The 18,271-nt window shown below is 38.6% G+C and overlaps 1 protein-coding gene across 8 annotated transcripts in view; it reads left to right on the forward strand.

Moving 5' to 3' along the window:
• Nucleotides 1–18,271, forward strand: part of CACNA1D (calcium voltage-gated channel subunit alpha1 D) — a 351,709-nt gene that overhangs the window by 230,037 nt on the left and 103,401 nt on the right. For all 8 annotated transcript variants that reach the window (XM_039546606.1, XM_039546605.1, XM_039546604.1 and 5 more), the window contains 10 exons: nucleotides 846–1,006; nucleotides 1,600–1,825; nucleotides 1,968–2,175; nucleotides 4,219–4,339; nucleotides 5,545–5,659; nucleotides 6,374–6,443; nucleotides 7,234–7,303; nucleotides 9,038–9,182; nucleotides 10,949–11,078; nucleotides 16,181–16,240. In XM_039546606.1, the coding sequence (XP_039402540.1) occupies nucleotides 846–1,006; nucleotides 1,600–1,825; nucleotides 1,968–2,175; nucleotides 4,219–4,339; nucleotides 5,545–5,659; nucleotides 6,374–6,443; nucleotides 7,234–7,303; nucleotides 9,038–9,182; nucleotides 10,949–11,078; nucleotides 16,181–16,240 (1,306 nt within the window). The remainder of the gene's footprint in view (nucleotides 1–845; nucleotides 1,007–1,599; nucleotides 1,826–1,967; nucleotides 2,176–4,218; nucleotides 4,340–5,544; nucleotides 5,660–6,373; nucleotides 6,444–7,233; nucleotides 7,304–9,037; nucleotides 9,183–10,948; nucleotides 11,079–16,180; nucleotides 16,241–18,271) is intronic.

The following is an 18,271-nucleotide window of genomic DNA, read 5'->3' on the forward strand; positions in this document are numbered from 1 at the left end:
AGGTAAAGTACTTTTACGGGTATTCCTATTTCATAAATAGAGAACTGAGGCACTAAAGAGTAAGTGGCTTACCCAAGGTCACACAAGAAGCTTTGGAGGAAGCAGAGAACTAACTCAGGTCTCCCAAGTCCTGTGGTAGCACCCTAACCATTGGACAATACTTCCTCTTTGAGTCAACTCAAAACTAGATGTGGCCTAATTTCCAACTTCAGTTTGTATGCATCAAAAATCTCATGAATATGCCCACCCACCATCCTAGGATTTCAGCCCGAATTGGTAGTGTTCTTGGGAACAGTTGACGTTGTGAGAGTTCCATCATTATGGGGTCGTTTCTCACAAGTTAATCTAAAAAAATTTCTGCATTGTTTAATCCAAACCCAAACTTTATCCATGGTTCAACCTGAAATGCAAATTCTGATTCTTAAACTTAATCTGAATCTAGATCTGGTTTACTTAGATACATCTTGTTATGCAATGAAGTGCAATGTGATGTACTAGGTCATGCAATATTGAGTTGGCTTTGACAAATGCCCTAATCTAGTGATGTCACAATCTATTAAACTGTATGAAAATTATATAGAAATGTTCAACACTAAATGGTTAAAGTTTCCTTTTTTTTGGCTGCAAAGTTTGGTTTTTATTTGGCTGTAAACTTGAACAAAATTATCATCTTTTTAGCTGCACTTGGTAGTAATGCACACAGCTGTCTGTCAGATTTCTTTCTTAGTTTCATTTATACACACATATGTATACCCACAAATCTCCCACCCAACACAAATCTTTAAGTTCAAATACTGTAATATTTTCCCATAGAATAATGCATTTGCTTTTGTTCTAAATTTCAGTCGACGCTGGCGTCGCTGGAACCGATTCAATCGAAGAAAATGTAGAGCTGCAGTAAAATCTGTCTCGTTTTATTGGCTGGTTATTGTCTTGGTCTTTCTGAACACATTAACTATCTCTTCTGAGCATTACAATCAACCTGACTGGCTGACACAGATCCAAGGTACAAGCAAAGACCATTTTTCCTGTTTTTAACTACAGAAAAATGAAAGCTCTCCTCGATTACTTCTGTATTTTGCCATTTTGAAGTTTATTTATTATCCTTCAGTACATCCAGGTTAAAGAAATCAATATAGGAAATGACCAAATGTTTTCTTTTTCCACATCTGCAACACAGCTTAATGACATAATGTACAGGCAAAAACCTACAGAGCCAAATTGTAAACATGTGCCATTATGCTTTAGACATATTACCATTGTCAACCCATGTGATTAAAGAGAAGGAAGGACAAATGCTAACTTGCACATCAGAATAGGCTGTGAATCATTTTGCCTTAATTCCAGTCTGGGTTTGAACTATATTTTTAGCCGGGATAATTTACACAATAAATTAGAATGATGTAGCATTTTTAGATCAAAGGGAGGGATTATATGCCTCATGCAAAAATGGTGTTAAATGCAAAGCAATGTGTATTTCCCTCCAAAGAGATAAGATAACTGGCATGGAAAATGGATAAAAGTTAGTCAAAATATGAGATCTATAAAATAAATCAGAAGTATCTAAAACATTATAATTTTCTGAATGTTTTGTTCCAGATATTGCAAACAAAGTACTTCTGGCATTATTCACCTGTGAAATGTTAATAAAGATGTACAGCTTGGGCCTACAGGCTTATTTTGTATCCCTCTTTAACCGTTTTGATTGCTTCGTTGTTTGTGGTGGCATTGTTGAAACCATACTGGTGGAATTGGAAATTATGTCACCCCTGGGAATCTCAGTGTTCCGCTGTGTTCGTCTTCTACGTATTTTTAAAGTGACAAGGTAAGATTATGAAATAATGCATTTTCCTGCTGCTAATTTTAGGGGTACTTGTATGGTGATCAGCAATTCTTTTGTAATATTTCATCACGCACTGTTCTTTTACAGTTTTTTTTTGTGTTAACACACGCATTTTAATTTATAGGCACTGGACATCCCTGAGCAACTTGGTAGCATCCTTGTTAAACTCAATGAAGTCCATTGCTTCACTGTTGCTTCTGCTTTTCCTCTTCATCATAATCTTCTCATTGCTTGGAATGCAGCTGTTTGGAGGCAAATTTAATTTTGATGAAACTCAAACAAAACGGAGCACCTTCGATAATTTTCCACAAGCTCTTTTAACTGTATTCCAGGTAACTTTCTTTCACCCCCTATGAAACGTTTTACCTTTGAACAACAAAAATGTTTAGGTAATCTTGTCTCCTGAAAAAAATCACAAATACTATTTATTCTGTTTACTTTAAGTAGCATTCTGCTCATTATATTCAGTACTCTGGTAATTTTGCACCATTTGTACCATTTGTTCCATATCTTATTTGATCTATCTATGCAACATAGCTTTCATGTTACTTCATTAAATTAAGTCTTCTTTGTCCATCAAAGACATAACTAAAATAAAAACTGGAAGTTATTTAATTTGAATTAATGTTTTTCCTGTAAGCTTGTTAACTGTCTGTTTTGTGGTAGATGTGTGTATTGCTAATGTTCAGCTACTTCTTAGTAGGATAAATTGAGAAACATTGTAAAAGTGTATATCTTTGTGAATCATATCACTTCATATCATAAAAAACTAAATATGGATTTCTTTAAAGGGACACTATCTGTTTATTATTATATATATTTTAAAACATTCATATCTGTGTTACTAGTAACTGATTATTAAAACTAAAATAATTCTTACAATCTAACTTCCTTTTCACTGTTTATGGTGTTTGTGTACTTTTTTATTTCTTTCAGCTTGGGCAATGAAATTAGGCTAGTCTCTTTCATTTTTGATTCTAGTCATTTTCACATTTAGGGTTATAGGCATTAACACAATAGTGCAGTGTTTGGTTTGGGTGAATATTTGGCTCTGTGTCACAATTTCCATTCACTCAAATAGAAGTTCCATAGGATGATGCTTGAAACAAACAAAGAAAAAACTCTTTCCAATTAATTTAAAAATAAAGACATCCTAATGAGAAATATTTCTGTAAGTCTTAAATTTCCTAAAAAATATTAAAAATAATGGGCCACAATTAGCCTGATGGTGTCCCTTTGAAAACTTAGGTCAGTGTTTCCAAACTCAGATGCTTAAAGTTAGGCTGCTACATCCATATACAGGCACCTAAATAAATGGCCTGATTTTCAAAGGTGCCAAGCTCTCACAGCTCCCAAGGAAGCTGCTGAATACTGAACAGCTTGAAAAAAACAGAATTCTTATTTAGATGCCCAAATATGGACTTCGGAGAATGAAATAGTAGCCTTTGTGCGTGTATGACTTTCTTGCACAGTCACTGAATTATTGTCTCTGTGATGAGGGTATTTGGGGATAGAACTAACAGCTTCTAAATTGCTGAAAAATATATACAGTGTCCCTATAATCTGTGTTCTAATAATCAGGCTTCCCATAGTAATGCAAAATAAAGTGCTAAATGCATAGAAGACCAGCTGTAAACTATCCTCCACTTAACTAATCAACAAGTTCCTTTAGATTTCATCCTTAGGTACAGCAGCAAAGTTGCAAGAAACAATAGAAAGTAGGAAAATTATTCATTCTCCAACAGCATTTGAGCTCCAATTCAGTATGAAACCCCCTCCATTTAAAGCAATATAGTAATGGTCCCAGTCTCCAGTTAGGACTCAGATTGGGACGATTTAATTTGAAGGTGTAACCCACTATGGTGTATAGTTTTGGAAAGGGTTTGTGGCCAACATTCTTTAAAAATGGGTGCCTAAAATTAGTCTCCTAAGCCATACTTAGGTTCCTAAATGAGAGTCCACATTTTCAAAGGTGCTGAGCATGGAGGCTTCAGTAGAAGCTGCTATATATGCAGCACCATTGAAAATCAGGCCACTTAGGTGCCTACATAAGAATTTAGGAGCTTAAATTTAGGCACCTTTTTTTTTAAATTTGGACCATAAGCATAGACATACAGTTCATTGACATAAATGCTTCATATAGATAAAAACTGGTAAAGCTAAACCAAGAGATGCTTATTTAAAGGGAAATATTAAAATATTGTATAACAACAAACAGATTACTACCGTGTTTACTATATAAAGCATCCTATACAGATAGATCAGTTAACATTTTCATGTTATAGAAAATGGCTGTGTGTGTTGTGGACAGAGGAAACATAATCCTCTTTCAGTCTTTTGACTGTTGAGTCAGTAAAGATGAATTTGCTTGTTAGATTCTAACAGGTGAAGACTGGAATGCTGTGATGTATGATGGGATTATGGCATATGGTGGCCCATCGTCATCAGGAATGGTCGTCTGTATATACTTCATTATCCTCTTCATCTGTGGTAACTGTATCCTTTCATGTCTACAAGTGACACTGGCATTCACTGTAAGCATTTCTGAATAGAGCAGTGAATGTGTGCATAAAGAGGACTGAACCATTATGACACTTAGGACACATACCTGCCCTTTGTGTAACTGAGTGAATAGCTGTGAACAGATATGCACATTTTCTGTACTACATTTCTTCTAAATGGGAGCTCCCTCCTGCTTCCATTCCCTTTCTCTACTTTCCCTAAGCAAATCAGACCCCTGCCAGCTCCCTAGGCATCACCATCTCACCACTCTGACAGGAACCAGCACATTTGCTCCTTCCAACCTCATTCTGTCTGCTTGTCTTCTTTTGGCTACACTCCCATCCTGATCCACAGAAGTGCTCTGAACTCCATGCCAGTAATGTCCTATTCCCTCCCTGATTCCACCTTGTTATTTCTGACAGTTTCTGAACAAATGACAGTGGATAGAAGTAGGTCACATTAGGGAATACATGTTACATTGCAGGGGGATCCTAGCAGTAGGAATATGAGCTGTTTGGGACTAGTTCCACAAAAGTGTTCACCCTGCATGCCCCCGATCTTCCAAAAGCTCTCCTTTGTCCCCAGTACGGCATCTTTCAGTGGCTACCCAAAACTCTAGTAAGCTAGCATACAGTTCTCCTAGACACAAGTTAGTACTGAAAAGTTTAGGAGCCAATAGATATGGCAAAAATATTAAACTTCTTTTTACTCTATTTTTATGCTGCTTCTAATGATATTCACACTTCATTGATATGGGCTGAAGTACAGAACTTGACATGGAATGTAGCACATATGGAAAATCAACTTTTTGAAGTATCTGAATTAGTATCTAAAAACATTGTGTAGTAGGTGGAACTTGTCTAAGCCCATGCAAACTTCAATTTCATTTCATTTCAAAAATTCACTTTATAAATTACAAGTCTTTTGTTCGGCAGTCTGCTGTACATTCTTTTTGTGATAGAATCAATGGGCTTAAAACCAACAGCGTAACTCTGTTGGTTTAAATGAAGTTACAGCAGGCATTAATTTAGCCCAGTAAGTAAAGGTATTATAAGCAGTACATCCAGCTCTCTAAAGTTATATACTTAGTTTGGGAACATGGGTTTCATGTCTCTCACACTGTCATTTTTTCATACGGATAAGGAATAAACCAAACACAGTGTGGTAATGCATAATGTCCTTAAGATTATTTGAATCAGATATCTTGCTAAATGTCTTTTTGGCCATTGCTGTGGATAACTTGGCAGATGCGGAAAGCCTGAATACAGCTCAGAAAGAAGAAGCAGAAGAAAAGCAGAGGAAAAAGAATGCCAGGTAAAATAGCACTGGGCTGCTGGATGGGAGTTCAGTATTCACCCACTTACCAGTGTGTTGATTTCTTTATTTGATTATCTTGACAGGGTTCATAGATTATTAATTTAAGAGAAAAGGAAAGAAGATACCCTACTTGTTAACAAAGACCAAATGAATGTGATTTTAATTTAAACTTGTCCAAAGATTTGGGATGATGGAATGAATGGTGATAATCCATCTGAGGTTTAAACATTGGAATGTAGGATTCATTGTGCAATTAGAACATGATTGTCTTCCTAGATGTATATGTGCAACTTCTGTTCAGACCAATTCTGAAAACTTTACATAGACAACAAGAAAATCTTCCATTGAAGTCACTGTAGTCCCATGGAAACCATAAGAGTTGTGTGCATGAATCCAAGAGCACAGTTTATCCCTTAGTATTCCTATAAAGACCATGCATTGCATTTTTAAGGGATTAGTTTCTTGAGTTATATTTAAAAGGATAATCTGTTGAATGACTCTAGTGCACTGGGATGAAACACTCTTTATTACCTTTGTATGTGGCATGTCTTCTCTGTAAATGTCCCTTCAAATCAAGTACCTATATTTCCGTAGGCATGACCTCTTCATTGTTAATAGAGTGAGTAGAATCAGTTAACAATCATTCTTTCATCAGTCTTTGTTCTTTACTTAATGGGGTTTGTTGTTTGTTTTTGTTTTTCTTTCTTTTAGAAAAGAGAGTCTGGAAAATAAAAAAGGTGACAAATCAGAAGGTGACCAAAAGAAGGCCAAGGATAATAAGGTGTTTATTTCTATAAAAATATTTTATCCTGTTAAAACATGGCTCTCTTGTTTATACTAATAAGTTCTTTTCAACACAGATGTGCACTATGTGATTTATTTTTTAGGGCCACATTTTCTTCTAAGTGTTTCTCTCCCACATACGGGACAGGAAACTGTCGGTGCACACAGGGGTTTTCATTCTCACAGAACTTGCAAAGGGTTGGGACCAGAACCTGCTGTTCACATGAGATCCATGCAGTTTCAGACCACCTCAATGGCCCCAACCATTCCCATGGATGCATAGCTCCTGGCAGAATGACTGTATCTGCTCCTCCTGATCCCCTACAACTTTGCTGGGGAGAGGAGTTTTAGAGCATAGAGTAAGTTAACATTGTCAGTTTTAGCATAACCTGTAGCTTTAGGCTCTTGGTAGATTTCTGCTGGAAAAGTCCTTTAGAAGGCAACACTGAATGATAAACTTCCTATAGAATTTTCAAACCACTCCATGTAATTTCCATAGAACCCTACTGGTTTTATCCCTATGACATGCTGCAGATCTTTTTGCCGAAGTGTAGAATCACAAAAATGTACATGGGGGTTCAAAAATAGACTTTTACAGCTTTCTCCTCTTGCCCACTTCCAAAGTGATCAACCATCATGGCTCTGTTGATACATTCAGAGAGTAAGCATGTACCTGGCTTCTCCGGTATTGAATAATTTGTACATTTTGTTTTTTGGATCATCTAAATGCACCGATTAAATGCTGAAGTTTAATTTTCTTCTGAAGTGTCTCTTTACCATTGCCATAGGTTACAATTGCTGAATATCGAGAAGGAGAAGATGAGGACAAAGACCCCTATCCACCTTGTGATGTACCAGGTATGCCAGCAAGACTATAAACATGTTTAAGTCAGTACAGTGAAATATAAATGTAGGGTCACATTTCCCATAACCTTGTCTTGATTCAATTCCTTTAAAGTCAGTGGAGTTAGATCCTCTGATGCCAGCAGTTATATTGGCCTGTAGAATGCAGTGCTATTGCTTTTTCTGCAGCCCATTTAGATAGTACACATAAAGTAAGATCATTAAAATTGTCAGTCTGATGGCTAATCTAATAATACTTCTCTGTATTTGGGGCAGAATCTGGAACTTCATTGAAATGGATTGATGGCAAGGAATGTTCCAGAGAGAATGCTATTCAGGCCCTGTCATCTTAGGCACTTCTGATGGTTTCCTGCTAACACACATTTCAGTCAAAAATCAGGTTGCTTCTGTCTCACCAGCTGTAGAGCTGTTACATACTCTTACTACCTCCCACCCGCTCTGTGAACACTTGATCTAGACACATTGGCAAGTGAGGACAGACGCAGGGATGTTAAGTGACAGGCTGCAGTTTTATTAAACTTAACACGGGGAGGGACACTACCCACCTTGTTACCCATACTCCCACCTACCAGGCATTTTAAGTGGTTCCAGTGCAGGGGTTGGAGGGCTCCTATCATATAACCCACAGTTTGGGATAGATTCTCCTCAGTCTAGCCTAGGACTCAGCCTGCTCTTCTGAATCATTTCACACATCCCAGGAAGGGGACAGATGGTATTAAAATGGGGGGAACCTTGACCTATGAAGGCAACAAGGTATCCTCCTATCCCATGAGTGCAAGGTCCATCAGCAAAATCCTGGGTCTTATACTTCTGGGGACTGTCCTTTTTAGCCTTTTCACCAAGGCTAATGGTCCACTAGTTGCAACTAACAAACATTCCTACTAAGTACTACCACTAATGACTGAATTCTATTCCTATTAAAACTGTGCTTTGAGGATGCTGTGAGGAAGGTGAAAAGACCTACCAGGTCTCTGCCAGTTTGGCCCCAATGGGAAAAAAATATTCCTTCCTGACCCCCAAAACAGGCACTTGGTCAGACCTAAAGCATCTGCGAACACAGTCCCAAAACTACATCTACAGGAAGTGGAGATTGGGCTGCTGAAATAGAGCTCCACATGCCCCAGGGTAGGGTTTAAATTAATGAAAGGAGAGAATGACGGACCAGTCAGCTCCTTACCGCCCCCTGCTGACCAATGAGTGGGTAGCGGCTCTAGAGAGGGGAGGGGTCACTTCCAGCATGTGCTGTCCTTTTCCTTTCTAATGGGGTTGTCCCAATCACTGCCCATCTGGTTTTGTACCCACTGTGGCAGGTGAGTGGCATTAACATCCACCATTGTGCAGAGTCCATTTACTTGGACTTCATATACAGGAAAGTGAGAGGTTATGGGATGGGTGGAGGAAAAGCCACCAGTCATTGCAAAAATTAACCTAAAGCCACTACCGCTCTCCATCTGAGATGTGGTAAGGACTTTGACTCACTGCACTGCCTTTCAATAGAAATTAGGCACTAAATGACCATGAAAAGCTCTATAAAGAGTCCCTTTGGTGTGTAAATTGATTAATGAAAGATTATGTCCCTGACGCCTATGGGAATATGTCCATGTATTAATTAACAGATTTTTAACACCATCTGTTGAATATATATTTTAATACAAGCAATAATTGTATATTGTTATGAACAAAAATTTAATCTTTTTTATTTTGTAGTAAAAAGTGTTTAATTTAAAGTAGGTGAAGATGAGGAAGATGAGGAAGATGAACCAGAGGTACCAGTTGGCCCACGTCCCCGAAGAATATCTGAACTAAATATGAAGGAGAAGATTACACCGATTCCTGAAGGGAGCGCCTTCTTCATTTTCAGCAGCACCAACCCGTAAATATCACCCTTATAAATACCACTTCTGTGCCTTGGGGCTTCATCACTGAAGAGCTAATTCTGCCCTCATTGAAGTCCAAGGCAGAACTCCCATTGACTTAAATGGGAGCAAGTTTGTACCTTATATAATTCATTAAATAAATGAATTTGGTTCCTTATACCCCATTGGTATGGTGGTATTTTCCAAAATTCAGCATTGAAGAAAACAATGAAAGCAAAGATAAATAAAAAAAATAAAAACAAAACCAATAAAGCCTGGATGCTTAGGGAATTGGGATTGGGATATAGAGCCTTTCATCTCTAGGTATGATTCCAGACTTGAGCCGTAGTGAAGAAAGCTGTTTTGTTAGCCGATGGAAACTGTGACTATCTAGTGGTTGTTCGATTGTGCATATGAAATGAGTAGAGTCCATGTCATAAAACCATCAACACAATTAGCAATCTCATCGGTAGTCTCAGCATACAGGTTAAAGAATGACTTGGCTTGGGAACGGAGTTACCATCTCACCACTAGAGGTCCTTCTAGGTCAGGTTTGAGGAACATTTGTGGCACAGTGTATGTGTGTGGCAGTTTATTCAACTGCTGTCCTTCTTGTATTGATTCAGTTAATGAATGACTTCAGTCTCCAGACCTGTCAAGCAGCATTTTTCACAAAAAGACAAAAATCACTAAAAAAGAAAGTTATTGAAACTAAATAGTTTAAAACTTACACACATTCAACTTAAATTTAATAATAAATAGAGCTCTTCAGACAGTAATACCAGATTTCCAACGATGCTGAACACCCACAGATCCTGTTGACGTCAATACCCCAAAGTCATTATTTTACTATCCTCACACACACCAAAAATTGTCTTGACTCAGCGGGGACTTTTGCTTGCAAAGGGACTGTAGGATTAGTTTGTGGCTTTTCTTTCTCGAAGTAAAGTAGGTAGCTTCTGTTGTCATGGAAGGTAATTAGCAGTACCAGAACATACAGAAATCCTCTATTTACTAACAGGAGACTAGATTACTTAAAAACCCACTAACTTCTCACGGGAAGCTTTCAAAATGATTTAATTCTGCTGATTCTGCTTTCCCACTGATGTAAATATGGAGTAACTCTAATGAAGTGTTCAGCTGGAATGAGACCCGAATTGGGTCCTATGACTCTAATCTTGTGTAAAGCTGAAATCAGCATTACGTGGTGGCTTCCTAGTAGCAAGTACAATCTTGAAACAGCTGGTAGCCTCATTAAGAAATTCTGATTTGAATAGAGCCCTGAAGTATCTAAATGAGACACTGAGCCCAGTCCAACTCCTACAACGTCAATTTAGAAATACTTGCATTGGCTTTAATGAGAGTTGGCTCAGACTCATTGAGCCTGAAATTAAGCCTTTCTCATTGAGCCTGAAATTAAGGCTTTACTTGGACCCCTTTGCATGTGCACAGTGGGGCCCAATACTGGGGTTTTAAAAGAAATGTAGAGGAGTTAGGCATCAAAATCCCATTGAAAATCAGTGGGAACTGGGAACCTAACTCCCTTAGACTCCTTTGACAATCCTAGCCTCAAAGTCTATGGGCCAGATTCTGAAATCCTTTACCAAAGTTTAAATCAGAGCAGTTGCTCTGGATTTACCTTGGTATATCTGAAAGCCAAATCTAGCCCTGCCTTTAGAATTGTTACCATAATCTTGGCAGAGAAGTTTAGAATACTTGCTCTTTGTGAGCCCTGCCTGCTATAAATTATTTACACAGGCATATTTTTCTGTCTCTTTTTCAGAATTCGAGTGGGATGCCACAGGCTGATCAACCACCACATCTTTACAAACCTCATCCTTGTCTTCATCATGCTCAGCAGTGTTTCCCTAGCGGCAGAAGACCCAATTCGCAGTCACTCTTTTCGAAATAACGTAAGCAAAAATACGTAGACAAGTCTACATAACAAATTTTTAACTTATTATGCCATCCTCCTGACTAATAAGTAATAGTTATGTTTGGAATATGCTTATTTTTATAGTGTAGACCTACATGATAGCACAGTTTAACTAGTCTACATATATTTGATTTTTTTTTTGCTCGCTACACATAGTAAAATGTTAAGTATTTTACAGTTTTACAAAGAATACAATACTATTTATACTACGTGTACTAATTAGCATGGATCCCTTTAAAAAGTAATGCATGGAACATAGAGAGCATATTTTAATTCTAAATGAATTTTATTTTTTATCTGTGTTGATGTTATGGGTCTGATCTGAGTATTGGTGGCAGGATCAGGCCATATGTAAATAAAAAAAATCAAATCAACAATTTAATTTAAAAAATGTATGACATGAAAAGCAGAATGTTTTAATTCATTTTTAAAAAGTGTTATTATTTGAATCTGATTTTGAATATATTTTCAGCTTATAAATGTACATTATACACCCTGATGACGAAAGAAAAAGGTACTAGGTAGAAATGTATCTGTTTTTGGAGAGCCACGTGTTACATACATTGGTATGCAATTCATCTATGAATAGAAATCTCTTTTCTCCTGTTCTCCCACTTCTTTCATCTATGCAAGAGTTATCTTATGATGAATCCACAGACATACGGACAGCCCTATCACTTCTGTGTATGAAGATATTCATACATTAACAAAGTAATACTGTTCAGCAGTTGCAGTCTGATTTTTAATGGTCAACTTGAGAAATTCTTTTTCTTTCTTTCTTTCTTTCTTTCTTTCTTTCTTTCTTTTTCTTTCAAATTCAGAAATATAAAACTTCTGCTGTATTCATCTTAAATGTCTGAAATAACCACTACAAAGTGATAAGGCTAGATGTGATTTATACATATATTTTTCTACTTAAATAATTTTAAAACAGGAACCACAGAGTAAACAAAAAAAATCACTATAATTCTAGGCACTCTTAAGGCTCCCATGTATAAATGGTTGGGTGAGCTACAATCCAACAAAAGTGTAGCTCATTTGTTAAGTAAATAACCATGTTACCTAAAAACGGCTCCCTATAGCTGAAACAACACTGTAGCCATCTTGAGTACTCTGTACTCTTGAGTTCTACAGGAGCTTTGCCTGGCACTTATATACCATGGTGATGGGTGACCTTCTACAAACTGAGTTACATACAAGGAATGTATACTCAGGCCCAATATCATATCTCCTAACATTTCACCACTGCTGCATATCCAGTATTAGTGGTGACATAAAGAAGAAGCCCCTCAGCTTCCTATCAACTTTATAAAAGTATGAAATTGTTGTTGTGAAGAAATGTAAAGAAGCAACCCTATAAGGAATACTGTGTAGGGAATTTTGGGTTGCTAGGACTGAGCTTGTATCACCAGGCCCCCTCTTTCTCTTGCATGTAGTCTGATGTACGGAGGCTGCTCTGTGGTTGCAATAGTTTCCTCAGACCCTGCAGAAGGAAGATGGGGCAGGATCAGAGTAGGATTGAATAGAAGCCCTGACCTTATCTACACTGCAAATAAAGACTTGCAGCAGTGAGTCTCACAGCCCTAGTCAACTGACTGGGGCTTATGGGGTCTATGCTACGGGGCTAAAAATAGCAGTGTAAATATTCAGGTTCGGGTGAGAGCCTGGGCTCTGAAACCCGGAGTGGGGTGGAGTTGCTGTGTGGCCCACAGAACTTGGCGCTTGACATTAGAAAGAAAAAAATGTTTAAAAAAACCTTAACTTTGTTTAGAGGTAAAATGAGGTCAGAGCACGCACACTTGTATTCCCTCATAAAATATTCAGTGGAGATATGTGCTTTTCCTATCTATACAATCTGGTTAAGTATATTCGTATAAATAACAGATAAGGAAGAGACAGCAAGTAGCAAATCCTTGAGTGCCACCCACAGTATGAGACTTACTCTGGGAACAGTTTGAAGGGCTGAATACTGTCTTTCGCAGCTAGAAGAGTGCTGACAGGCTGTAAAGGATTATCCCTGTGCAGGGGACACACAGGCAGAATGTGTGAGGGAAGTGGAGGTGGGGACAGGTGTGCTCCTTGCCCTCGTGGCAGATATGTGCAGTGTGTTGCACCCATACTCCTGCCTCTGGATTCTACATTGACCTAATGCATGCAACCATGTTTCCCACCAGTGGCTGGCCCCAGTGAGTAAAAGAACCTTCTAATTAACAACAGCAACTGGTGCTGTTCTGTTAGCTCACGTGGTAGGGACTTGTGGTTTGAAAGCTGAAGGTCCAGAAAGTGCTGAGAAGTTTGATCCTTGCTGCTGGAGATGATAGCTCTACAAATAGGGCCCAGCTCATTCTAAATGGCTCTCAAGCTGGGTCTTGAATTACAGCAGGCCTCAGATCTGTTCAGCGCAAGCTTTGTTAATGGGGCTTCATGCACAGGATCACATCTCCTTTTAGAGGCTGACCCATGTGACTATGGAAGCCTTCTGCTCAAAGTTGAAGGAGTTACTTGGAAAAGAAGAGACTAAGGGGGGGTGGGGGATATGATAGAGGTATATAAAATTATGAGTGGTGTGGAATAAGTGAATAAGGAAAAGTTATGTACTTGTTCCCATAATATAAGAACTAGAGGCCACCAAATGAAATTAATGGGCAGCAGGTTTAAAACAAATAAAAGGAAGTTCTTTACACAGCGCACAGTCAACCTGTGGAAATCCTTGCCTGAAGAGGTTGTGAAGGCTAGGACTAAAACAGGGTTTAAAAGAGAACAAGATAAATTCATGGAGGTTAAGTCGATTAATGGCTATTAGCCAGGATGGGTAAGGAATGGTGTCTCTAGCCTCTGTTTGTCAGAGGGTGGAGATGGATGGCAGAGAGAGATCACTTGATCATTACCTGTTAGGTTCACTCCCTCTGGGGCACTTGGCATTGGCCACTGTTCGCAGACAGGATACTGGGCTGGATGGACCTTTGGTCTGACCCAGTATGGCTGTTCTTATGTTCTTAACTCAATTAATAGTGTCCTGTGCTTTTGGTGTGAATGTCCTGGGTTTGAGTCCCAGTGACAACCATGCTGTCTGTACCTATGCTATCATAGCCCATTATATTAGTAAGAATGCAGGAAGAGGGGCAGCCTGCGTTGGCTATATCTCTGACTCAGCAGGCCATATTTTCTCTGTGTGCTAGCTGACCAGCAAAAAATGTGCTACCCCCGGTGTTTTGCCTAGCTCCAGCACAGATATACTGAGGGGGAAAAGTGGCACTTGGTGACCTCTTCCTTCCATTGCTAACATTCAGAAGGCAAAATCTGAAAACAAAAGAAAAGAAAACACTGTTGTCATGCTGTAGTGTAATGGTTTGCAATACTTCCTTCGATATTTTAGAATAGGTCTCTTGAAAGTCTTTGTTGAAGGGCTTTACTATTTATATTTTTTCAGCTATTGTAGGAACCAGAAGCATCTGAGCTTTGGCTGAAAATGAAAAGTAGATTTCCCTTGGTCTAATCTAATATGGGCACCCTTTTCCCTGTTGTCCATTATTGAATTTTTCCTGCCATTTCATTAGCTGCTGATCATTGGCACCACCTTTCTGACCAGAAGAACAAATGGGTAGTTGTGTAGTTCCCTTGAAAGGAAAACTAATGTTGGATTGCATATTACTTGCCTTGGGTAGGTGCTAAAGATAAGTGCACTGTTTTCCTTACAGGGGTGAAATCCTCACTGTCTTGAAATCTATGGCAAAGCTCCCATTGACGTCAGTGGAGTGAGGATTTCACCCAAGGTCATTCTGAAAACTCTGCACATCACCTTTGACTCTACTGTTATTTTTATTTAATTTTCCATAAATTACTCACAGTTGTATACTCCAAAATACAAAAGAAAAAGTAAATGCATTAGTAGATTTTAGGTAATTTACTTATTCATTAATTTTGCTATGTGATCCTGTAGCCAGCACATACCGCCTACCACAGCAACAAAATACACATAGCAATATTTAGACTGATTTAGTAAATCTGACAAAGTATACGACAGTCTAATTTTTCGATGCAATACTGTGATGGAAAAAGTACATTATTAATAAGATTTTGTTTGAGTAAGAGCCTGTAAAGTATATTAGAATCAGAAGAAAGAACATCTGAAAGCTGATAGGTAGGGCCCTACCAAATTCACAGTCCATTTTGGTCAATTTCATAGTCATAGGATTTAAAAAATCATACATTTCATAGAATATCAGGGTTGGAGGGGACCTAAGGAGATCATCTAGTCCAACCCCCTGCTCAAAGCAGGGCCAATCCCTAGACAGATTTTTGCCCCAGATCCCTAAGTGGCCCCCTCAAGGATTGAACTCACACCCCTGGGTTTAGCAGGCCAATGCTCAAACCACTGAGCTATCCCTCCCCCAGATATTTCAATCTGATATTCCAAGGTGTTGTAACTATAGGTGTCCTGACCCAAAAGGATGTTGTGGGGGACGGTTGCAAGGTTATTGTAGGGGAGTCTCAATATTGCTACCCTTACTTCTGCGCTGCTGGTGACAGGGTGCTGCCTTCAGAGCTGGGCACTTGACCAGCAGCCACCGCTCTCTGGCCACCTAGCTCTGAAGGCAGCACAGAAGTAAAGGTGGCAATACCATGACCCCCCTACAGTAACTTTGCAACCCCTTATAGCCCCCTTTTGGGTCAGGACATCCTGTTTGAGAAATGCTGGTTTCCCATGTGACATCTGTGTACTATATACATAAAAGACCAGATGTCACGGAGGAGATCAGATTTCAGGGTCCGTGACGCATTTTTCATGGCTGTGAATTTGGTAGGGCCCTAGGAGAAAGGTCTGAATTGAAAGAAAATATTACATATTTGGTCCCATCATTTTATGATAGAAGAAATCTCACTTTGAACTTAGTGGCTTCTAATGATCTTTAAATTAAACAAAAAATTGTTACACAGCAGCTAAAAGTTTAAATTACTTTGCCTACATTTCCCAACTAAATTCTTAAATTAAAGTAGGTATTTTTGTGCATGTGATCTAAATTGTAAATATTTATTTATAGATGGATTTCTTACTGTGGCACATATTATACCTTGCAGATACTTGGTTACTTTGACTATGCTTTCACAGCCATCTTTACTGTTGAAATCCTGTTAAAGGTAATGAATTGTTAATTGATCCTTGTTAGCTCAACAGCAGCTTTAGCAATAATGTTTGTAACTTTTTGTTTACCTTCCAGATCCTAGGGTATGCAGATTATGTCTTCACTAGTATGTTTACATTTGAGATCATTTTGAAGGTAACAGGTTTATAAAGAAGTTTGTTTAAAAGGATTTTCCTTGTGTGTCACCTGCCAAGAAAAGGCACTTGAAGTGTTCTCCACTTTTTCCCTAAACGATCAAAGCTAAATTCTTTCAAACCAAAGGATTTTTTAATTTGACAATGTCTTATAGTTTTGATTGGTTATCTTTGACCTTTGGGTGCATGTAGAAGCTACTTTTTATCATCACATCAATTTAATAATTCATTTTTTACCCTTTTTTACACTTATAGTTTGTCAGAAAAGGGAAAAATAATTCACTGCGCATGAGCTTTCCTCCTCCTTGTTCTGGCATTTCCAAAAAGATCATAAATCTTTTAAAGAGGGAGCATGGATTTTCTCATTTCTCTTGCTGAACTATATTCATAGAGCTAAAATAGTAGACAACTATTTTCTTGCAACAGGACTTGCAAGATATCTTGCATTTATTTATAGTCTAAGATACTTTGCATTTTATCTTATCTTGGGCATACATTCAAATACTCAGAAAGGCATAAATATGCTTGCTTAAATGTATTACCTGTGCATGAGTTCAGAATTGGTATTTGAATGTACAGTTTGTGTACTGATTATTAAGACCATACATCAGGGCTACTCAACTTTTAGATCTTTGAAGATTACTCCGGCAAAGCAGCAGTAAAACTAGGGTTTATGTTTACCTGGTGCTGTCTGGGTGACAAATGGAGAATGAATCATGAAGAATAATTAGAAATGTATAAAACACTTCTTTAGAGCTATATACATTTTATAGCCATCATAAGAAGCTTGAAAGTGTCATGCAATGAACAACAGCCATAAGTCACTTGTTGACTAGCCCTGACATATACCAGTGAATTTCTGCTACAGTAAGAATCTGTACATAAACTTTGCATTTCCAGCTGAGGATTAAGCATAACAAAAACTCTTCTACCTACCAGCTTTGTTCATATTGGTTTGTTCTTTTCACAGTGCATTTTGATTAATACCAGATAATGCAATATTTGGGCTGTTTACAAGATAAGATGTATTTTATATAGTAAACTATTTTTATGTTTGTAAATGTTCACCTACTCCTGCTTATGAAATCCCATGATTTCTTATATTCAGTAGTGAGGAGCCTGCTAACAAAATAGTAAATTAGTTATTAGTTGTAAAGAGCTCTGAAGATGTAGAACGCTAGAATAAGAATAAGTATTCTTATTATTTGTTATTTCATAGTTCCATAGAGTTTAAGGCCAGAAGGGACCATTAGATCATCAAGTTGACCTCCTGTGTAACACAGGCCATTAAATTTCACCCAGATACTCCTATATTGAGTCCAATAACTTGGGTTAGCATTTCAGTCCCTAGGGGATGAAACTGCTATGAGCCCCAGACAAAGAACAGGAGAGACCAAGGGGTCACCAGTGTACTGCAATGGCAGGGAACTGATCAGGTGATACATGCCCAGATGATCCCAGCAGATGATCCAAGCTCCATACTGCCAAGGAAGGTGAAAACCTCCTATGGTCCTTGCCATTGTTAAATCAAAGCAATGCTGAGAAATGAGCAGAGAGAATTATACACTTGACAAAACAGTAAAGTTGCAAAACCTCTGAACTCGAGGAACCCACTTACCTCATTAAAAGTGATTCCATCCTTTCCGAGGCAGATAGGAGTTAGTAGAATGTCTGTATCCTTTGAGCAGGGCCGGCTCCAGACCCCAGCGCGCCAAGCGCGTGCTTGGGGCGGCATTTTGCCATCAGGGTGGCAGGCGGCTCCGGCGGACCTTCCGCAGTCATGCCTGCAGATGCTCCACCGGAGCTGCGGGACCAGCGCACCCTCCACAGGCACGTCTGCAAGAGGTCCCCCGGAGCCACGGGACCGGCGACCGGCAGCGTGCCCCCTGCGG

This window comes from Mauremys reevesii, linkage group 7 (assembly GCF_016161935.1).
Source record: "Mauremys reevesii isolate NIE-2019 linkage group 7, ASM1616193v1, whole genome shotgun sequence".
NCBI lineage: Eukaryota > Metazoa > Chordata > Testudines > Geoemydidae > Mauremys > Mauremys reevesii.